Here is a 24,491-nt window from a genome sequence, read left to right as displayed (position 1 = left end):
GAAGGTGAACGAAGAAAAGAGCTCTCTATCACCTCTAACAAAAGAATAATTCCTAGGGACTCTGATAGATTCGGTAGAAATGAAGATTTACCTAACGAAGGCCAGATTGTCAAAACTTCTAGACTCTTGCTGTGTTCTTTATTCCACTTCTCGTCCTTCAGTGGCTCAGTGTATGGAAGTAATCGGGTTAATGGTAGCGGCAATGGACATAGTACCGTTTGCCCGTCTACATCTCAGACCGCTGCAACTCTGCATGCTCAGTCAGTGGAATGGGGATTACACAGATTTGTCCCCTCTACTAAATCTGGATCAAGAAACCAGGGATTCTCTTCTTTGGTGGCTATCTCAGGTCCATCTGTCCAAGGGGATGAGCTTCCGCAGGCCAGATTGGACTATAGTAACGACAGATGCCAGCCCTCTGGGCTAGGGTGCAGTCTCGAACTCCCTGAAGGCTCAGGGCTTGTGGACTCAGGAGGAGGCTCTCCTTCCAATAAACATTCTGGAATTAAGAGCGATATTCAATGCTCTTCAGGCTTGGCCTCAGCTAGCTGCGGTCAGGTTCATCAGATTTCACTCAGACAACATCACGACTGTAGCCTATATCAACCATCAGGGGGGAACAAGGAGCCCCCTGGCAATGTTGGAGGTTTCAAAGATAATTCTATGGGCAGAGGTTCACTCTTGCCATCTCTCAGCTATCCATATCCCAGGAGTAGAGAACTGGGAGGCGGACTTTCTAAGTCAGCAGACTTTTCATCCGGGGGAGTGGGAGCTCCATCCGGAGGTATTTGCCCAGCTGATTCAACTATGGGGCAAACCAGAACTGGATCTCATGGCGTCTCATCAGAACGCCAAACTTCCTTGTTACGGGTCCAGGTCAAGGGATCCCCAGGCAACGCTGGTAGATGCTCTAGCAGCGCCCTGGTCCTTCAGCCTGGCTTATGTGTTTCCACTGTTTCCTCTGCTCCCTCGGCTCATTGCCAAGATCAAGCAGGAGAGAGCTTCGGTGATTTTGATAGCGCCTGCGTGGCCACGTGGGTACGCAGATCTTTTGAACATGTCATCCTTTCCACCATGGACTCTGCCGCTGAGGCAGGACCTTCTACCTTCTACTTCAAGGTCCCTTCAAACATCCAAATCTAATTTCTCTGCGTCTGACTGCTTGGAGATTGAACGCTTGATTTTATCAAAGCATGGTTTTTCCGAGTCGGTCATTGATACCTTAATTCAGGCTCGAAAGCATATCACCAGGAAAATCTATCATAAGATATGCTGTAAATATCTTCATTGGTGTGAATCCAAGGGTTACTTATGGAGTAAGGTCAGGATTCCCAGGATATTGTCTTTTCTCCAAGAAGGATTGGAGAAGGGATTGTCGGCTAGTTCCTTAAAGGGACAGATTTTTGCTCTGTCTATTCTTTTGCACAAGCGTCTGGCGGATGTTGTCAGGCTTTAGTTAGAATCAAGCCTGTGTTTAAACCTGTTGCTCCACCATGGAGTTTAAATTTAGTTCTTAAAGTTCTTCAAGGGGTTCCGTTTGAATCTCTGCATTCCATAGATATCAAGCTTTTATCTTGGAAAGTTCTGTTCTTGGTAGCTATCTCTTCGGCTCGAAGAGTTTCAGAGTTATCTGCCTTGCAGTGTGATTCCCCTTATCTGATTTTCCATGCAGATAAGGTAGTGTTGCGTACCAATCTGGGTTTCTTCCTAAGGTGGTATCTAATAAGAATATCAATCAGGGGATTGTTGTTCCGTCACTGTGTCCTAATCCTTCTTCAAAGAAGGGGCGTCTATTACACAATCTTGACGTGGTTCATGCTTTAAAGTTTTATTTACAAGCTACTAAAGATTTACGTCAAACATCTGCATTGTTTGTTGTCTACTCTGGACAGAGGAAAGGCCAAAAGGCTTCGGCAACTTCTCTTTACTTTTGGTTAAGAAGTATAATCCACTTAGCTGATGAGACTGCTGGCCAGCAGCCTCCTGTAAGAATTACAGATCATTCCACTAGAGCAGTGGCTTCCACATAGGCCTTTAAAAATGAGGCTTCTGTTGAACAGATTTGTAAGGCGGCGACTTGGTCTTCGCTTCATACTTTTTCTAAATTCTACAAATTTGATACTTTTGCTTCTTCGGAGGCTTTTTTTGGGAGAAAGGTCTTACAGGCAGTGGTGCCTTCCGTTTAAGCTCCTGCCTTGTCCCTCCCTTCATCCGTGTCCTATAGCTTTGGTATTGTTATCCCACAAGTAATGGATGAATCCGTGGACTGGATACACCTTACAAGAGAAAACAAAATTTATGCTTACCTGATAAATTTCTTTCTCTTGTGGTGTATCCAGTCCACGGCCCGCCCTGTCATTTTAAGGCAGGTGTTTTTTTTTTTAATTTTTAAACTACAGTCACCACTGCACCCTATATTTTCTACTTTCTCTTGCTTGTCTTCGGTCGAATGACTGGGAGGTGGCAGTTAGGGGAGGAGCTATATAGACAGCTCTGCTGTGGGTGATCCTCTTGCAGCTTCCTGTTGGGAAGGAGAATATCCCACAAGTAATGGATGAATCTGTGGACTGGATACACCACAAGAGAAATAAAATTATCAGGTAAGCATAAATTTTGTTTTTTTAAACGGTCAGTTTTTGTCCTTTTTTCTTATGTTCCGTAAATAGATAGCTAATCTTTGTCATTCTTGGTTTAGTCCTAGCCTGGCCTAGAATCAAGTCCATTATTTTCCAATGTTTCCATCCTTGGAACCTTAATTTTGTATTGAGGATGATGCATCAGGTGGATATTAACTTATTTCTGGAAGTTTTTTGTTTCATTTAGCTATTTCTTCTGATAGAATTTTTTATCTTTATTACTATTTTCCTTTACTTATTTAGGATAAGGTTATGTTTTTGTACTATATAAGTTGGGAGATTGTTCCTTATTTTTTTCTGAGTGGCCTATTTGTTTTGGATTTTGTTAGTAGTGTCAACATAATGCTACAAAGTGCTAAGGTTTTCAGACAAACTTTATTTTGCTGGTTCTATGACTTTCTTTACTTTCTTTCAGTCCAGGGGCCTTTTCTTGTGTTTCTGATTGTTTTAGCAGTAGACCTATTTTGCTAGACTGCTATTGGGTCTTCCTTGCATATATTTTTTTTTTCTACCATTTTTATGTTTTTGCTTCTTCTGGGGCACCCTTTGGTAGGATGTCCTTCAGGCAGTTATCTCCGGGTAATTTATTTTTGAGTGTTTTTTTTTTGTCTTATTTTAGGCTCTTTTGGGGTTGTGGATTTAGTTTCTCAGAGACAAAAGATGTATGTTAGATCCCAATCTTTTCTGTTATTACTCATGGACCCCACAACTTGGGTATAAGTTCCCAGGAGTAAGTTATTGTGGACTCTCACCACCTGTATGAAAGAATAAACACAATTTATACTTAGCTGATGAATTCATTTATTTTATGAAGATGAGTCTACAAGACCCCACCCTGTTTTGTTCTAGGTTGTTTTTTTCCTTTTTAGTAAACCTAATTTCTCCAACATTGGTGTGTCCGGTCCACGGTTTCATCCTTACTTGTGGGATATTCTCCTCCCCTATAGGAAATGGCAAGGAGAGCACACACAAGAGCTGTCCATATAGCCCCCCCTCTGGCTCCGCCCCCCCTCTGGCTCCGCCCCCCCCAGTCATTCTCCTTGCCGCTCTGAACAAGTAGCATCTCCACGGAGATGGTGAGGAGTTTTGTGGTGTTAGTTGTAGTTTTTTATTTCTTCTATCAAGAGTTTGTTATTTTAAAATAGTGCCGGTTTGTACTATTTACTCTACAACAGAAAATGAAGTATGATTTTAGCAGCAGTAACTAAAATCAATTGCTGTTCCCACACAGGACTGTTGAGCCCAGAGTACTTCAGTTGGGGGGAACAGTTTGCAGACTTATCTGCTTCAGGTACGATTAGTCATATTTCTAACAAGACATGTTAATGCTAGAAGACTGTCAGTTTTTCCCTTAGGGGATCGGTAAGCCATTTTCTTAGATTCATAACAGATTAAGGCTTATAAATGGGCTCTATACTGGTTGACACTATTGTGGGCTAAATCGATTGGTTTATATCAGATTTATTGGACATTTAGAGTGTTTTTTTTGTGTTATAAAAGCACTTTTGGGAACGTTTTTTTCGCCTGGTTAGACTACTACTTTAGTCAGAAAGGCCCCTTCACTCTGGTAATGCAGATGGAGGAGGCCCCGTTTTCGCGCCTCAATTGCGCAGTTTATTTCCTTGGCAGTGCATGCAGCTTCATTTGAGGGTCCTGTGGGTAAAGATAACGGACTCAGGAAGGTTTATTTCAGTGCTGAATCACTTTAAGGGAAGGTAAAAAGCCGCAGCAAGGCTGTGGCAGTGATTGTTGTGTGATAAAATTGTTTATTTGAACAAATAGCTCCGTTTTGCTCATTTTAAGGGTTAAAGTCTTGAAACTTGGTGTGCAATACTTTCAAGGCACTAGGACTCTGGGGTGCAAATATTGTAAAAATCGGACATTGCCTTCATAGTTTTTCAAACTTTCAGAAATAAAGTGTGCTTGTTTATTATTTAAAGAGACAGTAACGCTTTTCTTTAAAAACGTTTTTATTGCATTATTAGCCTGCCATATTCTGTCTAACATGTCTGTACCTTCAGATAGCTTATGCTCTGTATGTATGAAAGCCAAGGTGGTTCCCCCATTAATGTTTTGTGCAAATTGTGTCATAGTGTCCAAACAAAGTAAGGACAGTACTGTCACATTTAATAAGATTGCCCAGGATGATTCTTCATGTGAAGGTAGTGGGGATAGTTTATCATCCTCTCCTTCTGTGTCAACACCAGTTTTGCCCGCGCAGGCAATACCTAGTACATCTAGCGCGCCAATGCTGGGTTACTATGCAGCAATTAACTGCAGTGATGGATAATTCTATAGCAAATCTATTATCCAAACTGCCATCCTATTCTAGAAAGCGTGATTGCTCAGTTTTTAAATACAGAAGATGAGCAGGTTAGCGCTGAGGACAATTTATCAGTTGTTCCCTCACATCAATCTGAGTATAGCAGTGAGGGAGGGCCTGTCTGAAGGGGAAGTTTCTGATTCAGGAAAAGTTTCTCAGCAGGCAGACACTGATATAGTGATTTTTAAATTTAAGTTAGAACACCTCCGCGCCCTGCTTAAGGAGGTCCTAACTACTCTAGATGATTGTGATTCTCTGGTAATTCCAGAGAAATTGTGCAAGATGGACAAATTCTTAGAGGTTCCAGTGCACGCTGATGCCTTTCCGATACCCAAGCGGGTGGCGGACATAGTGACTAAGGAGTGGGAAAAGCCAGGTATACCTTTTGTTCCACCTCCTATATTCAAGAAAATGTTCCCCATTGTCGACCCTAGAAAGGACACATGGCAGACGGTTCCTAAGGTTGAGGGGGTGGTTTCAGTGTTAGCTAAGCGCACAACTATTCCTATTGAGGACAGTTGCGTTTTCAAAGATCCTATGGATAAAAGATTAGAAGGACTGTTAAAAATAATTTATTCAGCAGGGTTTCCTTCTTCAACCAATCTCGTGCATTATTCCTGTCACTACCGCAGCGTATTTTGGTTCGAGGAACTGGAAAATTCGCTTCAAAGGGAGACTCCATATGATGAAGTCATGGACAGAATTCACGCACTTAAGTTGGTTAATTCATTTCTTTTGGATGCCGCTTTTCAATTAGCTAAGTTAGCGGCGAAAAATTCAGGTTTTGCTATAGTGGCGCGCAGATCGCTTTGGCTAAAATCATGGTTAATATTCCTTTCAAGGGTAAGACCCTATTCGGGCTGGAATTGAAAGAGATTATTTCAGACATTACTGGTGGAAAGGGACATGCCCTCCCACAAGATAGGCCTTTTAAGGCTAAGAACAAATCTAATTTTCTTTCCTTTCGCAATTTCAGGAACGGCCCAATTCCTAATTCTGCGGCCTCCAGACAAGAAGGCAACTCTTCCCAATCTTTCCAGCATGGAAACCATTGCAAGGTTGGAACTAGGGTAAACAGGCCCAAAAAAAAAGCCTGCTGCTGCTACCAAGACAGCAGGAAGGGGTAGCCCCGATCCGGGACCGGATCTAGTAGGGGGCAGACTCTCTCTCTTTGCTCAGGCTTGGGCAAGAGAGGTTCCGGATCCCTGGGCTCTAGAATAGTCTCTCAGGGATATCTTCTAGAATTCAAGCAACTTCCTCCAAAGGGAAGGTTCCACATGTCTCACTTATCTTCAGACCAGATGAAGAGACAGGCATTCTTACACTGCGTAGGAGACATAGTAAAGATGGGAGTGATACACCCAGTTCCAATAACGGAACAAGGAAGATTTTTCCAACAATCCAGGAGGGTCAATACATGACTACCGTGGATATAAAGGATGCGTACCTGCATATTCCTATCCACAAAGATCTCCATTAGTTCCTGAGGTTCTCCTTCCTGGAAAGACAGTTCGTGGCTCTTCCATTCGGTTTAGCCACTGCTCCCAGAATTTTCACAAAGGTGCTAGGGTCCCTTCTAGCGGTATTAAGACCGAGGGGCATTGCTATAGCACCTTATCTAGACGACATTCTAATCCAAGCGTCGTCTCTTTCCAAAGCAAAGGCCCATACAAGACATTGTTCTAGCCTTTCTCAGATCTCACGGGTGGAAGGTGAACGTAGAAAAGAGTTCCCTGTCTCCGTCAACAAGAGTTCCCCTTTTGGGAACAATAATAGATTCTTTAGAAATGAAGATTTTCCTGACAGAAGTCAGAAAGACAAAGCTTCTAAACGCTTGTCAAGTTCTTCACTCTATTCTGCAGCCTTCCATAGCTCAGTGCATGGAAGTAGTAGGGTTGATGGTTGCAGCAATGGACATAGTTCCTTTTGCTCAAATTCATCTAAGACCATTACAACTGTGCATGCTCAATCAGTGGAATGGGGACTATGCAGACTTGTCTCCACAGATTCAAGTAGACCAGATGACCAGAGACTCACTCCGTTGGTGGTTGACTCAGGATCACCTGTCTCAGGGAATGAGTTTCCGTAGACCAGAGTGGGTCATTGTCACGACCGACGCCAGTCTATTAGGCTGGGGTACGGTATGGGATTCCCAGAAAACTCAGGGTCTATGGTCTCGGGAAGAGTCTCTTCTCCCGATAATCATCCTGGAACTGAGAGCGATATTCAATGCTCTCCGGGCTTGGCCTCAACTAGCGAAGGCCGGATTCATAAGATTCCAGTCAGACAACATGATGACCGTAGCTTACATCAACCATCAGGGAGGAACAAAGAGTTCCTTGGCGATGAGAGAGGTATCCAAGATCATCAAATGGGCGGAGGATCACTCCTGCCATCTATCTGCAATTCACATCCCAGGAGTAGACAACTGGGAGGTGGCTTATTTGAGTCGTCAGACTTTCCATCCGGGGGAGTGGGCACTCCACCCGGAGGTCTTTGCCCAGTTAACTCAACTATGGGGCATTCCAGATATGGATCTGATGGCGTCTCGTCAGAACTACAAGGTTCTTCGATACGGGTCCAGATCCAGGGATTCCAAGGCGACACTAGTGGATGCATTGGTGGCGCCTTGGTCGTTCAGTCTAGCTTATGTGTTCCACCGTTCCCTCTCCTTCCCAGGCTTGTAGCCAGGATCAAACAGGAGAAGGCCTCGGTGATTCTGATAGCTCCTGCATGGCCACGCAGGACTTGGTATGCAGACCTGGTGAATATGTCATCGGCTCCACCATGGAAGCTACCTTTGAGACAGGATCTTCTAGTACAAGGTCCATTCGAACATCCAAATCTAGTCTCTCTGCAACTGACTGCTTGGAAATTGAACGCTTGATTCTATCTAAGCGTGGGTTTTCAGATTCGGTTATAGATACTCTGATTCAGGCCAGGAAGCCTGTGACTAGGAAAATTTACCATAAGATATGGAAAAAATATATCTGTTGGTGCGACTCCAAGGGATACTCTTGGAGTAAAATTTAAAATTCGTAGGATACTTTCCTTTCTCCAAGAGGGTTTGGATAAAGGTTTGTCAGCTAGTTCTCTAAAAGGACAGATATCTGCTCTGTCTGTTTTGTTGCACTAACGTCTGGCAGCCGTGCCAGATGTACAGGTGTTTGTACAGGCTTTAGTTAGAATCAAGCCTGTCTACAGACCTTTGACTCCTCCATGGAGTTCTTTCAGTTCTTCAAGGGGTTCCGTTTGAACCCTTACATTCCATAGATATTAAGTTACTATCTTGGAAAGTTCTGTTTTTGGTTGCTTTTTCTTCTGCTAGAAGAGTTTCTGAACTGTCTGCTTTGCAGTGTGTTCACCCTATCTGGTATTCCATACAGATAAGGTAGTTTTACGTACAAAGCCTGGTTTTCTTCCAAAAGTGGTTTCCAACAGGAATATTAACCAGGAAATAGTGGTTCCTTCTCTGTGTCCGAATCCAGTTTCGAAGAAGGAACGTTTGTTACATAATTTAGATGTAGTTCGTGCTTTGAAATTCTATTTAGAAGCAACGAAGGATTTCAGACAGACATCTTCTTTGTTTGTCGTCTATTCTGATAAGAGGAGAGGACAGAAAGCTACTGTTACCTCTCTTTACTTTTGGCTGAAAAGCATCATCCGATTGGCTTATGAGACTGCTGGACGGCAGCCTCCTGAACGATTTACAGCTCATTCTGCTAGAGCTGTGGCTTCCACATGGGCCTTCAAGAACGAGGCTTCTGTTGATCAGATCTGTAGGGCAGCGACTTGGTCTTCCCTGCATACTTTGCCAAATTTTCAAATTCGATAATTATGCTTCTTCGGAGGCTATTTCTGGGAGAAAGGTTTTGCAAACCGTGGTGCCTTCCGTTTAGGTAACCTGATTTGCTCCCTCCCTTCATCCGTGTCCTAAAGCTTTGGTATTGGTTCCCACAAGTAAGGATGAAGCCGTGGACCGGACACACCAATGTAGGAGAAAACAGAATTTATGCTTACCTGATAAATTACTTTCTCCAACGGTGTGTCCGGTCCACGGCCCGCCCTGGTTTTTTAATCAGGTTTCAAAAATTTCTTTCTTTCTTTCTTTATACACTACAGTCACCACGGCACCCTATAGTTTCTCCTTTTTCTCCTAACCGTCGGTCGAATGACTGGGGGGCGGAGCCAGAGGGGGGGCTATATGGACAGCTCTTGCTGTGTGCTCTCCTTGCCATTTCCTGTAGGGGAGGAGAATATCCCACAAGTAAGGATGAAACCGTGGACCGGACACACCGTTGGAGAAAGTAATTTATCAGGTAAGCATAAATTCTGTTTTTTCCCTGCTCATTTTAGGGTTTATTCCTTTTTCCTACCTCATTTTGCTTAGCTGTACATTAGACTGAGGTGGGAGGGGTTTTCATAGAGTTTTTTGCATTTGGGGATCTTTGCCTTCTCCTAGTTGTAAGGAAGAGTAATTCCCAGTAGTAATGGATCGTGGACTCTCACCACCATGAAAGAAATAAATTTATCAGGTAAGCATAAATTATGTTTTTGTTTAATTACATTGGATATGTTAGATAGTTAAGTCCTACAACTAATGGATTTTTCTTTTCTTTTGTTTCTTTTCTTTCTTTCTTTTTAAAAACCCAATGCATGCATGCCTATGCCTATGATAAGTTTGAGGGCCGTAGTAGACAGAGCTAATAAAACATATACAATATTTGATTTGTTACCCCACAGCCAGTGATATGAAAACATATGAAGAACTCCAAAAACCAATGTAGCATATTTTTCTGAATTATCATGGATGTATCTATTAACAGAAAGAAAACTCTTTTCTTTCATGTAATTAGCAAGAGTCCATGAGCTAGTGACGTATGGGATATACATTCCTACCAGGAGGGGCAAAGTTTCCCAAACCTCAAAATGCCTACAAATACACCCCTCACCACACCCACAAATCAGTTTTACAAACTTTGCCTCCTATGGAGGTGGTGAAGTAAGTTTGTGCTAGATTCTACGTTGATATGCGCTCCGCAGCAGGTTGGAGCCCGGTTTTCCTCTCAGCGTGCAGTGAATGTCAGAGGGATGTGAAGAGAGTATTGCCTATTTGAATTCAATGATCTCCTTCTACGGGGTCTATTTCATAGGTTCTCTGTTATCGGTCGTAGAGATTCATCTCTTACCTCCCTTTTCAGATCGACGATATACTCTTATATATATACCATTACCTCTGCTGATCTTCGTTTCAGTACTGGTTTGGCTTTCTACAACATGTAGATGAGTGTCCTGGGGTAAGTAAGTCTTATTTTCTGTGACACTCTAAGCTATGGTTGGGCACTTTTTTATAAAGTTCTAAATATATGTATTCAAACATTTATTTGCCTTGACTCAGGATGTTCAACATTCCTTATTTCAGACAGTCAGTTTCATATTTGGGATAATGCATTTGAATCAATCATTTTTTTCTTACCTTAAAATTTGACTTTTTCTCTGTGGGCTGTTAGGCTCGCGGGGGCTGAAAATGCTTCATTTTATTGCGTCATTCTTGGCGCAGACTTTTTTGGCGCAAATTTTTTTTTCTGTTTCCGGCGTCATACGTGTCGCCGGAAGTTGCATCATTTTTGACGTTCTTTTGCGCCAAAAGTGTCGGTGTTCCGGATGTGGCGTCATTTTTGGCGCCAAAAGCATTTAGGCGCCAAATAATGTGGGCGTCTTATTGGGCGCTAAAAAAATATGGGCGTCTCTTTTGTCTCCACATTATTTAAGTCTCATTAATTATTGCTTCTGGTTGCTAGAAGCTTGTTCACTGGCATTTTTTCCCATTCCTGAAACTGTCATTTAAGGAATTTGATCAATTTTGCTTTATATGTTGTTTTTTCTTTTACATATTGCAAGATGTCCCACGTTGCAACTGAGTCAGAAGATACTTCTGGAAAATCGCTCCCTGGTGCTGGAGCTACCAAAGCTAAGTGTATCTGCTGTAAACTTTTGGTAGCTGTTCCTCCAGCTGTTGTTTGTTTTGCATGTCATGACAAACTTATTAATGCAGATAATATTTCCTTTAGTAAAGTTCCATTACCTGTTGCTGTTCCGTCAACATCTAATACTCAGAGTGTTCCTGATAACATAAGAGATTTTGTTTCTAAATCCATTAAGAAGGCTATGTCTGTTATTCCTCCTTCTAGTATGCATAAAAAGTCTTTTAAAACTTCTCATTGTTCAGATGAATTTTTAAATGAACATCATCATTCTGATTCTGATAATGGTTCTTCTGGTTCAGAGGATTCTGTCTCAGAGGTTGATGTTGATAAATCTTCATATTTATTTAAAATGGAATTTATTCGTTCTTTACTTAAAGAAGTCCTAATTGCTTTAGAAATTGAGGATTCTGGTCCTCTTGATACTAAATCTAAACGTTTAGATAAGGTTTTTAAATCTCCTGTAGTTATTCCAGAAGTTTTTCCTGTTCCTGGTGCTATTTCTGAAGTAATTTCCAGAGAGTGGAATAATTTGGGTAATTCATTTACTCCTTCTAAACGTTTTAAGCAATTATATCCTGTGCCATCTGACAGATTAGAGTTTTGGGACAAAATCCCTAAGGTTGATGGGGCTGTCTCTACTCTTGCTAAGCGTACTACTATTCCTACGGCAGATGGTACTTCCTTTAAGGATCCTTTAGATAGGAAAATTTAATCCTTTCTAAGAAAAGCTTATTTGTGTTCAGGTAATCTTCTTAGACCTGCTATATCATTGGCTGATTTTGCTGCAGCTTCAACTTTTTGGTTGGAAGCTTTAGCGCAACAAGTAACAGATCATAATTCTCATAGCATTATTAATCTTCTTCAACATGCTAATCATTTTATTTGTGATGCCATCTTTGATATCATTAGAGTTGATGTCAGGTATATGTCTCTAGCTATTTTAGCTAGAAGAGCTTTATGGCTTAAAACTTGGAATGCTGATATGTCTTCTAAGTCTACTCTGCTTTCCCTTTCTTTCCAGGGTAATAAATTATTTGGTTCTCAGTTGGACTCTATTATCTCAACTGTTACTGGAGGGAAAGGAACTTTTTTACCACAGGATAAAAAATCTAAAGGTAAATTCAGGTCTAATAATCGTTTTCGTTCCTTTCGTCACAACAAGGAACAAAAGCCTGATCCTTCATCCTCAGGAGCGGTTTCAGTTTGGAAACCATCTCCAGTCTGGAATAAATCCAAGCCTTTTAGAAAATCAAAGTCAGCTCCTAAGTCCACATGAAGGTGCGGCCCTCATTCCAGCTCAGCTGGTAGGGGGCAGATTACGTTTTTTCAAAGAAATTTGGATCAATTCCGTTCACAATCTTTGGATTCAGAACATTATTTCAGAAGGGTACAGAATTGGTTTCAAGATAAGACCTCTTGCAAAGAGATTGTTTCTTTCCCGTGTCCTAGTAAATCCAGCGAAGGCTCAAGCATTTCTGAAATGTGTTTCAGATCTAGAGTTAGCTGGAGTAATTATGCCAGTTCCAGTTCTGGAACAGGGGATGGGGTTTTATTCAAATCTCTTCATTGTACCAAAGAAGGAGAATTCCTTCAGACCAGTTCTGGATCTAAAAATATTGAATCGTTATGTAAGGATACCAACATTCAAAATGGTAACTGTAAGGACTATCCTGCCTTTTGTTCAGCAAGGGCATTATATGTCTACAATAGATTTACAGGATGCATATCTGCATATTCCGATTCATCCAGATCACTATCAGTTTCTGAGATTCTCTTTCCTAGACAAGCATTACCAGTTTGTGGCTCTGCCGTTTGGCCTAGCAACAGCTCCAAGAATTTTTACAAAGGTTCTCGGTGCCCTTCTGTCTGTAATCAGAGAACAGGGTATTGTGGTATTTCCTTATTTGGACGATATCTTGGTACTTGCTCAGTCTTTACATTTAGCAGAATCTCATACGAATCGACTTGTGTTGTTTCTTCAAGATCATGGTTGGAGGATCAATTTACCAAAAAGTTCATTGATTCCTCAGACAAGGGTAACCTTTTTGGGTTTCTAGATAGATTCAGTGTCCATGACTCTATCTTTGACAGACAAGAGACGTCTAAAATTGATATCAGCTTGTCGAAACCTTCAGTCACAATCATTCCCTTCGGTAGCCTTATGCATGGAAATTCTAGGTCTTATGACTGCTGCATCGGACGCGATCCCCTTTGCTCGTTTTCACATGCGACCTCTTCAGCTCTGTATACTGAACCAATGGTGCAGGGATTACACAAAGATATCTCAAATAATATCTTTAAAACCGATTGTACGACACTCTCTGACGTGGTGGACAGATCACCATCGTTTAGTTCAGGGGGCTTCTTTTGTTCTTCCGACCTGGACTGTAATTTCAAAAGATGCAAGTCTTACAGGTTGGGGAGCTGTGTGGGGGTCTCTGACGGCACAAGGGGTTTGGGAATCTCAGGAGGTGAGATTACCGATCAATATTTTGGAACTCCGTGCAATTTTCAGAGCTCTTCAGTCTTGACCTCTTCTGAAGAGAGAATCGTTCATTTGTTTTCAGACAGACAATGTCACAACTGTGGCATACATCAATCATCAAGGAGGGACTCACAGTCCTCTAGCTATGAAAGAAGTATCTCGAATTCTGGTTTGGGCGGAATCCAGCTCCTGTCTAGTTTCTGCGGTTCATATCCCAGGTATAGACAATTGGGAAGCGGATTATCTCAGTCGCCAAACGTTACATCCGGGCGAATGGTCTCTTCACCCAGAGGTATTTCTTCAGATTGTTCAAATGTGGGGACTTCCAGAAATAGATCTGATGGCTTCTCATCTAAACAAGAAGCTTCCCAGGTATCTGTCCAGATCCAGGGATCCTCAAGCGGAGGCAGTGGATGCATTGTTACTTCCTTGGAAGTATCATCCTGCCTATATCTTTCCGCCTCTAGTTCTTCTTCCAAGAGTGATCTCCAAGATTCTCAAGGAATGCTCGTTTGTTCTGCTGGTAGCTCCAGCATGGCCTCACAGGTTTTGGTATGCGGATCTTGTCCGGATGGCTTCTTGCCGACCGTGGACTCTTCCGTTAAGACCAGACCTTCTGTCGCAAGGTCCTTTTTTCCATCAGGATCTCAAATCCTTAAATTTAAAGGTATGGAGATTGAACGATTGATTCTTGGTCAAAGAGGTTTCTCTGACTCTGTGATTAATACTAGGCTCGTAAATCTGTATCTAGGGAGATATATTATAGAGTCTGGAAGACTTATATTTCTTGGTGTCTTTCTCATCATTTTTCCTGGCATTCTTTTAGAATTCCGAGAATTTTACAGTTTCTTCAGGATGGTTTAGATAAAGGTTTGTCCGCAAGTTCCTTGAAAGGACAAATCTCTGCTCTTTCTGTTCTTTTTTACAGAAAGATTGCTATTCTTCCTGATATTCATTGTTTTGTACAAGCTTTGGTTCGTATAAAACCTGTTATTAAGTCAATTTCTCCTCCTTGGAGTTTGAATTTGGTTCTGGGGGCTCTTCAAGCTCCTCCATTTGAACCTATGCATTCATTGGACATTAAATTACTTTCTTGGAAAGTTTTGTTCCTTTTGGCCATCTCTTCTGCCAGAAGAGTTTCTGAATTATCATTCCATTCTTTGGATGTAGTTAGAGCTTTGAAATATTATGTTGAAGCTACTAAGACTTTCCGAAAGACTTCTAGTCTATTTGTTATTTTTTCCGGTTCTAGGAAAGGTCAGAAGGCCTCTGCCATTTCTTTGGCATCTTGGTTGAAATCTTTAATCCATCATGCTTATGTCGATTCGGGTAAAACTCCGCCTCAAAGGATTACAGCTCATTCTACTAGGTCAGTTTCTACTTCCTGGGCTTTTAGGAATGAAGCTTCGGTTGATCAGATTTGCAAAGCAGCAACTTGGTCTTCTTTGCATACTTTTACTAAATTCTACCATTTTGATGTGTTTTCTTCTTCTGAAGCTGTTTTTGGTAGAAAAAGTACTTCAGGCAGCTGTTTCAGTTTGAATCTTCTGCTTATATTTTCAGTTTTTTTCATTATAAAATTTAAATTATTTTGGGTGTGGATTATTTTTCAGCGGAATTGGCTGTCTTTATTTTATCCCTCCCTCTCTAGTGACTCTTGCGTGGAAAGATCCACATCTTGGGTAGTCATTATCCCATACGTCACTAGCTCATGGACTCTTGCTAATTACATGAAAGAAAACATAATTTATGTAAGAATTTACCTGATAAATTCATTTCTTTCATATTAGCAAGAGTCCATGAGGCCCACCCTTTTTGTGGTGGTTATGATTTTTTTGTATAAAGCACAATTATTCCAATTCCTTATGCTTTCGCACTTTTTTCTTATCACCCCACTTCTTGGCTATTCGTTAAACTGATTTGTGGGTGTGGTGAGGGGTGTATTTGTAGGCATTTTGAGGTTTGGGAAACTTTGCCCCTCCTGGTAGGAATGTATATCCCATACGTCACTAGCTCATGGACTCTTGCTAATATGAAAGAAATGAATTTATCAGGTAAGTTCTTACATAAATTATGTTTTTAGCTGAAATGTTAAATCCAAAAGGAAAACTTGACTTAGGAAATGTGAATTGACAACATTTGTATGTGTGAGCTGAGAACTTAAAACTTAAGCATTTATAAAATGCTGTGAATAGGCAATTTAGAAGGATTTTTCTTTCTTTTTTTTATGCATACAAGTAGCTGAATACTTTGCACAACATGAATTTATGAATTTCTCAGAAGCGATTCATAAATGCACTGTTAATAGTCATTTATAAATAAAATCTATAATGGTTTGAGGGCTGGCATAGTATCTCGCTAGATAGGCTGTTAATAACTGAGAACTGTTACGACTTGTACATTTTAGAAAGTGCATAGTGAACTTGCAGTTGTGCCATTAAAATACAGCAATTTTTGGTACTGAATTGAATCTGTCTGTTGCAGTGCGGTACCAAAGGATCGCGATAAATTCTTTTTTAAACTGAAGCAGGGAGTTGAAAAGAAGGTTGTGATCACCATCCAGCAAGTGGCAAACAAGGAATTAGGAGTAGAAAGGTAAGGTTCTGGAAAATGTTGTTTGTCTCTGCATTTGTGAATTATGACTGTTTCATGGCACTTGAACAAATGCAAGAGCACTTGTATAAAGGATAACTTCTTAGAAACAAGTTGTTGTCTGTCCTATGTATTATGGACAGAGGACCTGCCAACAACAATTTTAATAGGCATATGGTTTTATGAGAAAATTAATATAGTCATAACGATCATTGAATGCTAGCTTGTTTCTGACTCATTTGAAAAAGGGGCCCGTTCATTGTCCCAATTTAGTTGTCAATATGGGGGTACTAGAATGTCCCAAAACTCTTTAAATGCACCATGTAGACAGCCTATTGCCTTTTACTATAGCAGTCCCTTTCTACTTTGTTTGCTTTCTTTAGGGAATACATTTTTCACAATAATACAGACCTATTATTGAGTAGATGTCTTCTGACCACTACATTTGGTTGAAATTCTATCAAGAAGTTCGAGTAACTAAGATCCATGTCCTAAATATAATTTTTCATCAGATGATGAGAGTCCATGAGTCATGCATGGAAATTTTCTCCTGGGAGGCAAAGGTGGAGGCAAAGAACACCCCAACTCAACAAAACTTTATATCCTTTCCATGATCCTCCATTAATTTTATTTCGCTACTTTGAGGAGGGAGGTGAAAGTGAAGTGCAAGCTCTACTCATTACTGAAAGGGGATCCTCTGGTCTATATGATCTGACTCTCAAATCCTCCTCTCAGTAGTGATGTGAAGTTCGGTTCATCCTGATGAATCGGTTCATTTCGGACAGTTCGATTAACTGAACCGGTTCATGAACCGATTCATCAGTTCACCTACTGATCACATGATGCGCTTGAGGGGCAGAGCAGAAGAATCGCAGATTCAGTACAGACCCAGCGATTCTGAATCATTTAGAATGAGTCCTGAGTCAATGTGTCTGTACTGCTCTCTCCTGCTAGTTGCTTCAGTTCAGCTTGACACTCTTAAGGATACTTAGAGAACAATATATATATATATATATATATATATATATATATATATTGTTTTGTTCTCTAAGTATCCTTACATATACACTTACATATTTACTTACATATACACTTACATATTTACTTAACTTAAACAATACTTTATTCTATCCTGATACACCAATGCAATTTTAAACAATTTACTTCTAATTTATATATATATATATATATATATATATATATATATATATATATATATATATATATATTATATTAGAAGTAAATTGTTTAAAATTGCATTGGTGTATCAAGATAGAATAAAGTATTGTTTAAGTTAAGTAAATATGTAAGTGCATTTTTTTCTTGTTATTACACTTATTTATGTTCTTTAAAATAAGTTGACACTATTTTATTAAAGCATTATTTATTTAACAGGGGGTCCTTAGGGTTAATTTGCAATGCTCACTCTAGCCTAGGATGATATAATGCTGTTGAATCAGTGTACTGTGTACTGTTAACTCAGTGATTCATTAGCAACTGTGTTATAACTCTGGTTCTGCTATGAATCACTCAGTTGCTAATGAATCACTGAGTTAACAGTACACAGTACACTGATGCAGTACACTGATTCAACAGCATGTAATATGATCCTAGAGTGAGGTCTCATAGCAGAACCAGTTATAACAGAGACCTCACTCTAGGATCATATTACATGCTGCCTGTGGAACTGAACTGTTACAAACGAATCAGTTCAGTCTGGTGAAATGATTCATACAGTTCAGTAAAAAGAACCAGTTCAAATGAACGATTCGTTCATGAACTGCACATCACTACCTCTCAGTAATCTGTTGAAAGGGGAAGACAAGGAGTTATCAGCCAGGCAGTGAAAAGTCTTTTTACAGTGTGAAATGTGTCTACCAATCCCTTGGGTTGTAGATGCTGTTACGGATTTATATCCTTTTGGCATTGTGGTCGCACTGCCTAGGATGGACTTGTCTAATGGAAACAAGTTGCTGCAGCTAAAGTAAGCACAGTGGACTAAGGTGCTGATAGTTGAGTGCCCACCGGCTATTAGTATGAACATGTACACATGCTTAAAGTCTGAGGATATATGTTTGTACACCATGCACCTTATATTAGCAGTTTTTATTCAGGTGGTAAATCCAGGATGCATTACTCCTGAGAATGTATCCTTCCCTTCCACTAGGAGGAAGCAAAGATTCCCAAAAACCCCTCCCACCTCACAGGTACCTCAGTCTAACTTTTCCTCCGCTAGAGGTGGTTGAAGATTGGTCATGTACATTTGATTGTTCAAAGAGAGGGGTCCTCTATATTGAGGACTGGTTCTCCTCAGTGTACAGTGCTTGTCAAAGGGATGTATATGGGGTTTGGTCTGTTGCTTTTCTCCTCATGGAAAATCTGTTACAGACCATCCATAATTGGTTGTAGCTATTTATTCAGCAAGCTCTGCTGATATGTTTAGTACTGGTTTGACTGTCTACTGATTGTTTGCTGGTGGACGAGTGTCTACTGGTATAATTTTTTTTAACATTTAGACGCGCTGTAGCCTTATGGGTATTTATTGTTTATTTCCAAATATGTATGTATGTGATATATTTTATATATGATGTATATGGCCCTGGGTAAGATTCTTTATATTAGTCACCTTTTTTTTGTGCATTTAGGTTTTTTGGCGCAATTAGTTTAAATTGTGTGCATCGGCCTTCGGGTCTACGTGCATCGGGAAAGTGCACGTCGGTTTAACGTTTGTCGGAATAGTGTACATCTGTTTAGACCTGTTACAATGTTTGCCTAATTTACGCACATTGGGTTAGTGCATGTATGTCCTCAGTTTAGCACGTCTGGTTTTGGCCTGCTAAATTCACTTATAACTCTTTATTTCATACTGCTGAGTGTTATCTGGGCTTCGGGTGTGTAGTTTACATGTCTGCTGCTTTATTTTGCAGTTCAGCTTAGCTTGCATTATACCTGTAAGTTTTTTTTTTTTTTTTAAAGCTACTTTAGGAAGGCGTTAGTTATTTCTTTTATATAGGTGACAAGAGTTCACAAGCTGTTACGTATGGAATATACATTTGTACCTGGTGGAGGCAAAGTTTCCCAACCCTCAAAAGCCTATAAAACCCCTCCCATCTCATTTATACCTAAATTTTAAACTTTGTCTTCGTTGGAGGTGGTCGAAGCATGTTAATGTGCTTGATTTCTTCACTTAAAGGCACTTCAGAGCATATTGTAGCTCAGTTCCCCTCAGAGTACAGTGCTTGTCAAAGGGATGTGACTTGAGTACTTCCTCATGATACAATGTTTTCACCTCATGGGAAATCATTTATGGGCTCTCTGTAAATTCGGTCGCAGGGACTCGTTTTCTGCCTCCCTTTACAGATTGACATTATAACCCCTACCCCAAAACCTCTGTTTATATGTTTCAGTACTGGTTTGGCTGTCTGCTTCTGAGTGGACGAATATCTATGGGTAAATATATATTTTCTTCTTAAAAGGGAAGAGTCCACAGCAGCATTCATTACTTTTGGGAAATACAGAACCTGGCCCCCAGGAGGAGGCAAAGACACCCCAGCCAAAGGCTTAAATACCTCACCCACTTCCATCATCCCCCAGTCATTATTTGCCTTTCATCACAGGAGGCTGGCAGAGAAGTGTTAGAAGTTCGAGATAGTCTCTTATGGAGGGTAGTACTCTTCGCAATGGAACTGGAGTTTTAAGTAATCCTGTCAGCCTCTCAGTGAGAGCATGGATGAAAGTTAGAGTCTGGAGATGCAGGGAGAGTTTTTCTGCGAACCCATCCCGACTCATATTAACAGCTCCTTGGTAATCGGCTTTGACGAGTTTAGCTGCCTACCTTTTATTCACTCAAGTCCATGTCAGAAGCAAGGCTACTATCTGTCACACTTGAAGGGCTGTGTTCCTGTTTCATGGCATGGATTCCAGTAAGATAAGGTAGGGTCCTAGTGGGACTCCTTTTATCTTAAGGAATCATGGGTTATTATCTCCTGAGGGGGGTTATTGAACAAGGGGAGGAGGGCTATAATCATGTTTGTTATATGGTTCTATCAGCAAATGTGTAGCTATACCTAGGCTCACGGCCTTACAGAACATAACAGCCTTCTTTTAATGACGCAATCTCTCAGGATTGCGCGCCCTTTTTGTGACTGGCACTGTGCACCTCGTGACGGGTGCTGTTACATTGTTTTTCACTTCCTTATTCGGACTGTGTGCGACCGAGAGTCTAGCTCGTGGGTTGTCTGGTTAATAGGAGGTGGTGAGTGCCCCAGCCATTGGGGGTGCCAGTTAGTTTTTGTCATTTTTGTAATCCCAAGATTTTGGAGGATTCTGATATGCGAGACACGAATGCCTCCGATATGGAGAATGCGTCTTGTGATGAATATGAAATGGCCCGGGTAATCAATGCCCATCAGTTATGTTCCGATTGCCGTTCTAGAGTACTCTCTTCTCCCGAATCAGGGAGCTTAGAGTGCATTGAGCCATCCGCCTCCGAGGTTTCCATGGCCCGTGAGGCGCGTGCCCCAGACCCTTTCCCTGCTATGCATGCAGGTGTCCCTATGGCCTTTACTCCTCTGGAGAGTGGCTTGTTTCTGCCTGAGGTTACGGCACGGTTCCGCATGGCCATTTCTATGGCGCTGGCTCATTTATATCTCCCAAGTGAAGTATTTCTAAGATACTCACTGTGTTCCGTTAACCAAGGCCCGTCGAGCGCGGGTATTTTTCCAATTCAGTTCGGCCTTCGGGGGAAACGTTGGTCCCTGTCTTCAGTAGATTCGGCGAGGTATGATTTTGCCTTCCGATATAGGCTGGCTCACCTTTCTGTGCTTTCAAGACATGTTTTGGCAATGTTAGAGGATCCCAGTCCTAGTGGGCCGAGGGATCCGAGTCCTTAGATGCTGGATGGCAAAATAGATATGACGTTTGGGGCTGAAGCAATCTCTTGACGTCTCTGTTTAATTTTTTTCTTTAAGTTTTCGGTTCCAGTTCTGAGCTTGGCTGAATGGGGCTTCTAATCAGCTGGTCCAGTTGTCATTTTCATTCACTTTGGGCGTTCACCCGATGGGTGCTGCCTTCATTTTATTTTTGATCCGGATGGATGGGTTTAATTTGTTTTCCTTAAGCTCATGTCTGTTTGATTTTCGTTTTATGAACGTTTTTCTTTTGAACCGATACTTGCGACTTGTGGTCGTGTGGGCACTCCCTCGGAAGTTGCGCACTTGTTGGATATTAGTATTCTGCTTTCTAGTTCATTTATCGATCCTTCAGGACGAATTTTCTTGGACCTTGACCAGTTCAGGAGTGTCCTTATACCAGGCTGGTACTGGTCGGGCGCTTTTTCAGCTGTTACCAAGGTTCATGTCACCTTCGTGGTGCTGAGAATGTCTCTTGGCCTATTCTATGAACTCCATGCTCAGATCCTACCGAAGTATGAGGCCTGTTGTTTATTTGCAACCCCTCTGGATGGAGGGTTGTGAGTGCCAATCTAAGATTGGTTGGCTCGGGCTACTCGCCTGGGTTACAGATCTGGTTTTTTTGCAGACGGCATCATGGTTCTTCAGGTCCCTGGGGACTCAGAACCGTTATTTCCATTCTTTGGAAGTTGGGAGATGTGTGTGACCTTTGTGGTCTAGTGTGCCGAGTGATTAACGATTTGAGTTTTCACTCGAAGTTCTTCTGGACGCTTATTCTTTAGCCTATTACGCATTTCCTTGCCGTGGATGGCGTATCATTCCTTCCCGCCTTGGGTGGATCATCTGGTCTGGATGTGCGGGCATGTTTGTCTTCCTCTGTTCCAAGTTGTGTTACTCTAAGAGGTGGTGTGCAGGGGTTCCCTGCCTTCTGTGGGGGGCTACGGCTCCAGCGTTTGCCTGCTTAAAGTAGTTTCTTTGGAAGATAGTTCCCTCAAGGATCTCTGACTGTTGTCGATTCCATTTTATACCCTTAGTCTGACCACGGTCTTTGACGTTCGGGGTGTCTTGCGTCCTGGTTACAACTCTAGCCTTAGGGCTTGTCAGTGAGGAGTCGAGGTCTGGACCGCCCTTCTGGGGTCTGGTAGTTGCCCACTTATCCTCAATGCGCTGTTTGGGGCCTCGTGGGTGGTGCCTTACGTTAACTCTCTGGGTTGGCGAGCAAGGCCTAGGGTTATCATTCGCTTTCGGGTGTTGATTGCTACCCTGCCTGTGTGTGTAACATGTGTTGCCGCTTGCCTACGAGAATTCCTTGCCATCCATTTGCACTGGGTGCATCTTAAACCGTTCAGGAGTTCTTCGTAACTCTTGGGTTTGAGGCTATTGCTAGATCGCCAAGTCTACAGGACTTTAGAGGTGTGCTCCTCCTTGTAGGAGGCAGTTTAGGGTTCCTCTGGAGGTTGGATCTCTCGATCGACTCCTTGTTGAGGACCCTTTCCTTGGTCCATGTCTTTCCTTGGCTGGGTGTGGACGGTTTGGTTTCACACTAGATGTTTGTGGTCCCGCAAGCCTCTCTTGTAGGGGCTTGGGCTTTAGGTCCTTCTGACGGGTCCCTACTGATCTTCTGGTACATTTAAGATGTTCCTGTAGACTCCAGGTGTCTTTTAACTGGGTTGGCGATATGGCCGAGGTGTTTTTCCGTTGTTTTCATTCCCTTCTCTTGTAGAATGGGGGTTGGGTTCTCCGCGTTCAGAGTTATCTTAGTATCTGTGGAGTCCTCTGGGTCCTTGGTTCTTGCCTTGCAAGGTTTTTTTTCCCTTGTTGCTTTTCAGGATCCTGGAAGGGGAGCTGCGATGTAGTGCCTGGTTCCTCCGTTCCTGCAGCGGGAGGCTGAGGGTTTGCTCCCTTTGGGGCTTCTGCTATGGGTTGGCTTTGATATATGGATACTGAGGGTCTGAGGGCTTTCTCCCCTTGGGAAGTGTTCCTTTTTTGACGAAGACAGCATGTAGGGGGTCTTATACCCGGGCACAATGTTTATCCTGACTAACGGTAGTATGCCGTTTGTAGCAGCAGTCTAACCGGGGACTTTGTTTCTCGTTGATCCTTCATTTTCTCTTCCAGAAGTCTGGGACTCTTGTCTTCTGTCTTTGACTAGCCTTTGGGCTGGGATAGTTATCCTGGAGGGAAGGTTGAGGATCGGTTACTCTATGCAGTGTTGACTGTTTTCTTAGTGTTGTCCTCTCCTTTTTTCTACTGGCATCTGGTTCCGGGAGGGGGCGCTCCTTGGAGCCTGCTTTCTGAGGGCTGTAAGCCCTTGGAAGGTTTGCAGTTGGAACCATCTACAGCTATTTGCTCTGTGAGGGTGTAACCAGCTACAGCTAATTGCACTTGTCTGGACGCTTTCAAACTTGAAGCGCCTTTAGGTCTTTTGCAATGGGAGTCAGCTTTCATTCTGGAAGCTGGTCTTTGAGAGTTCCTGTTCAGGTGGTTGAGTTTCTTTTGGAGAGCTCTTTTCTAGCTGCTGGGATAGTTATCTTGTTTCTGCTGTCTCTGCCTGTCTGGCCTCCAAGATATGTTATGGGGCATTGGGGGACTCATGATTTTCCTGGAGTACCTTAGGCTATGGTTCGGTATTTGGGACATGAGTGGTTCCTCAAGTCCTTTTTGGGACATGTTTCCCTGTGTATGGATCCTTTTTCTTTGGTCCTTGTGTTTCTAGGGAGCTCGTCTCCCTGGGCGTTGCTATTGTAAGACAACCATGGGTTGTTCTATAGGTGTTGAGTGGGAAAAGTTCCTTTAGATTTCCTGGACTCTAGTTTCCCTTTTGGGGAGCAGATGCGGTCCTTGTCTTTGGCCTGGTACCTTCTTGGGAGTGGTGACCCGTGGGGCAGATGCCTCGGAGGTTGTTTGGGCCTGACGGACTCTGGGTCTGAGTGGTCTCTAGTTCGGCTTTTCCGGCGGTGTAACTAATGTGCAGTTACCTGGGCTCGGGTTTTCTACCGTGTCGTTTGTACTTACATTTTTGGGTGTTGAGTATTTCAGGCTGTGGTGCCTTTTGAAGGGGCCGCCTTTTGTACCCACCCGTTGTTTGCATTCAGTGTCCTCTAGCTTGGGTGTTGGTTTTCCAAAAGTAATGAATGCAGCTGTGGACTCTTCCCTTTTAAGAAGAAAAACATAAATTATGCTTACCTGATAATTTCATTTTCTTCTAAAGGGAAGAGTCCACAGCTCCCGCCCGTGTTTTTTCTCTATGAGGCGGCTGTAATTTTTTGTTCTTCTGGCACCTTTTTTCACCCTGATTTTTCTCCTTCTGCTCCTTATTCCCTTGGCAGAATGACTGGGGGATAAGGGAAGTGGGGGAGGTATTTAAGCCTTTGGCTGGGGTGTCTTTGCCTCCTCCTGGTGGCCAGGTTCTGTATTTCCCAAAAGTAATGAATGCAGCTGTGGACTTTTCCCTTCAGAAGAAAATGAAATTATCAGGAAGCATAATTTATGTTTTTGTATTTTTAAAAATAGACACTCACAGCTATGATTATGGGCACTTTTATGTTTATATGTGTG

General features: G+C 42.1%; 1 protein-coding gene across 1 annotated transcript in view; it reads left to right on the top strand.

Annotated features, from left to right (window-relative positions):
* The window catches only part of RABGAP1L (RAB GTPase activating protein 1 like), a 1,244,335-nt gene that overhangs the window by 223,047 nt on the left and 996,797 nt on the right, over positions 1–24,491 (top strand). The window contains exon 7 of the mRNA XM_053693261.1: positions 15,916–16,026. Coding sequence (XP_053549236.1) covers positions 15,916–16,026 — 111 coding nt within the window. The remainder of the gene's footprint in view (positions 1–15,915; positions 16,027–24,491) is intronic.

The sequence above is a fragment of the Bombina bombina genome, chromosome 10 (genome assembly GCF_027579735.1).
Source record: "Bombina bombina isolate aBomBom1 chromosome 10, aBomBom1.pri, whole genome shotgun sequence".
Classification (NCBI taxonomy): Eukaryota; Metazoa; Chordata; class Amphibia; order Anura; family Bombinatoridae; genus Bombina; species Bombina bombina.
The sequence above is the reverse complement of the archived record's forward strand: the minus strand, read 5'-3'. Positions and strand labels throughout refer to the sequence as shown.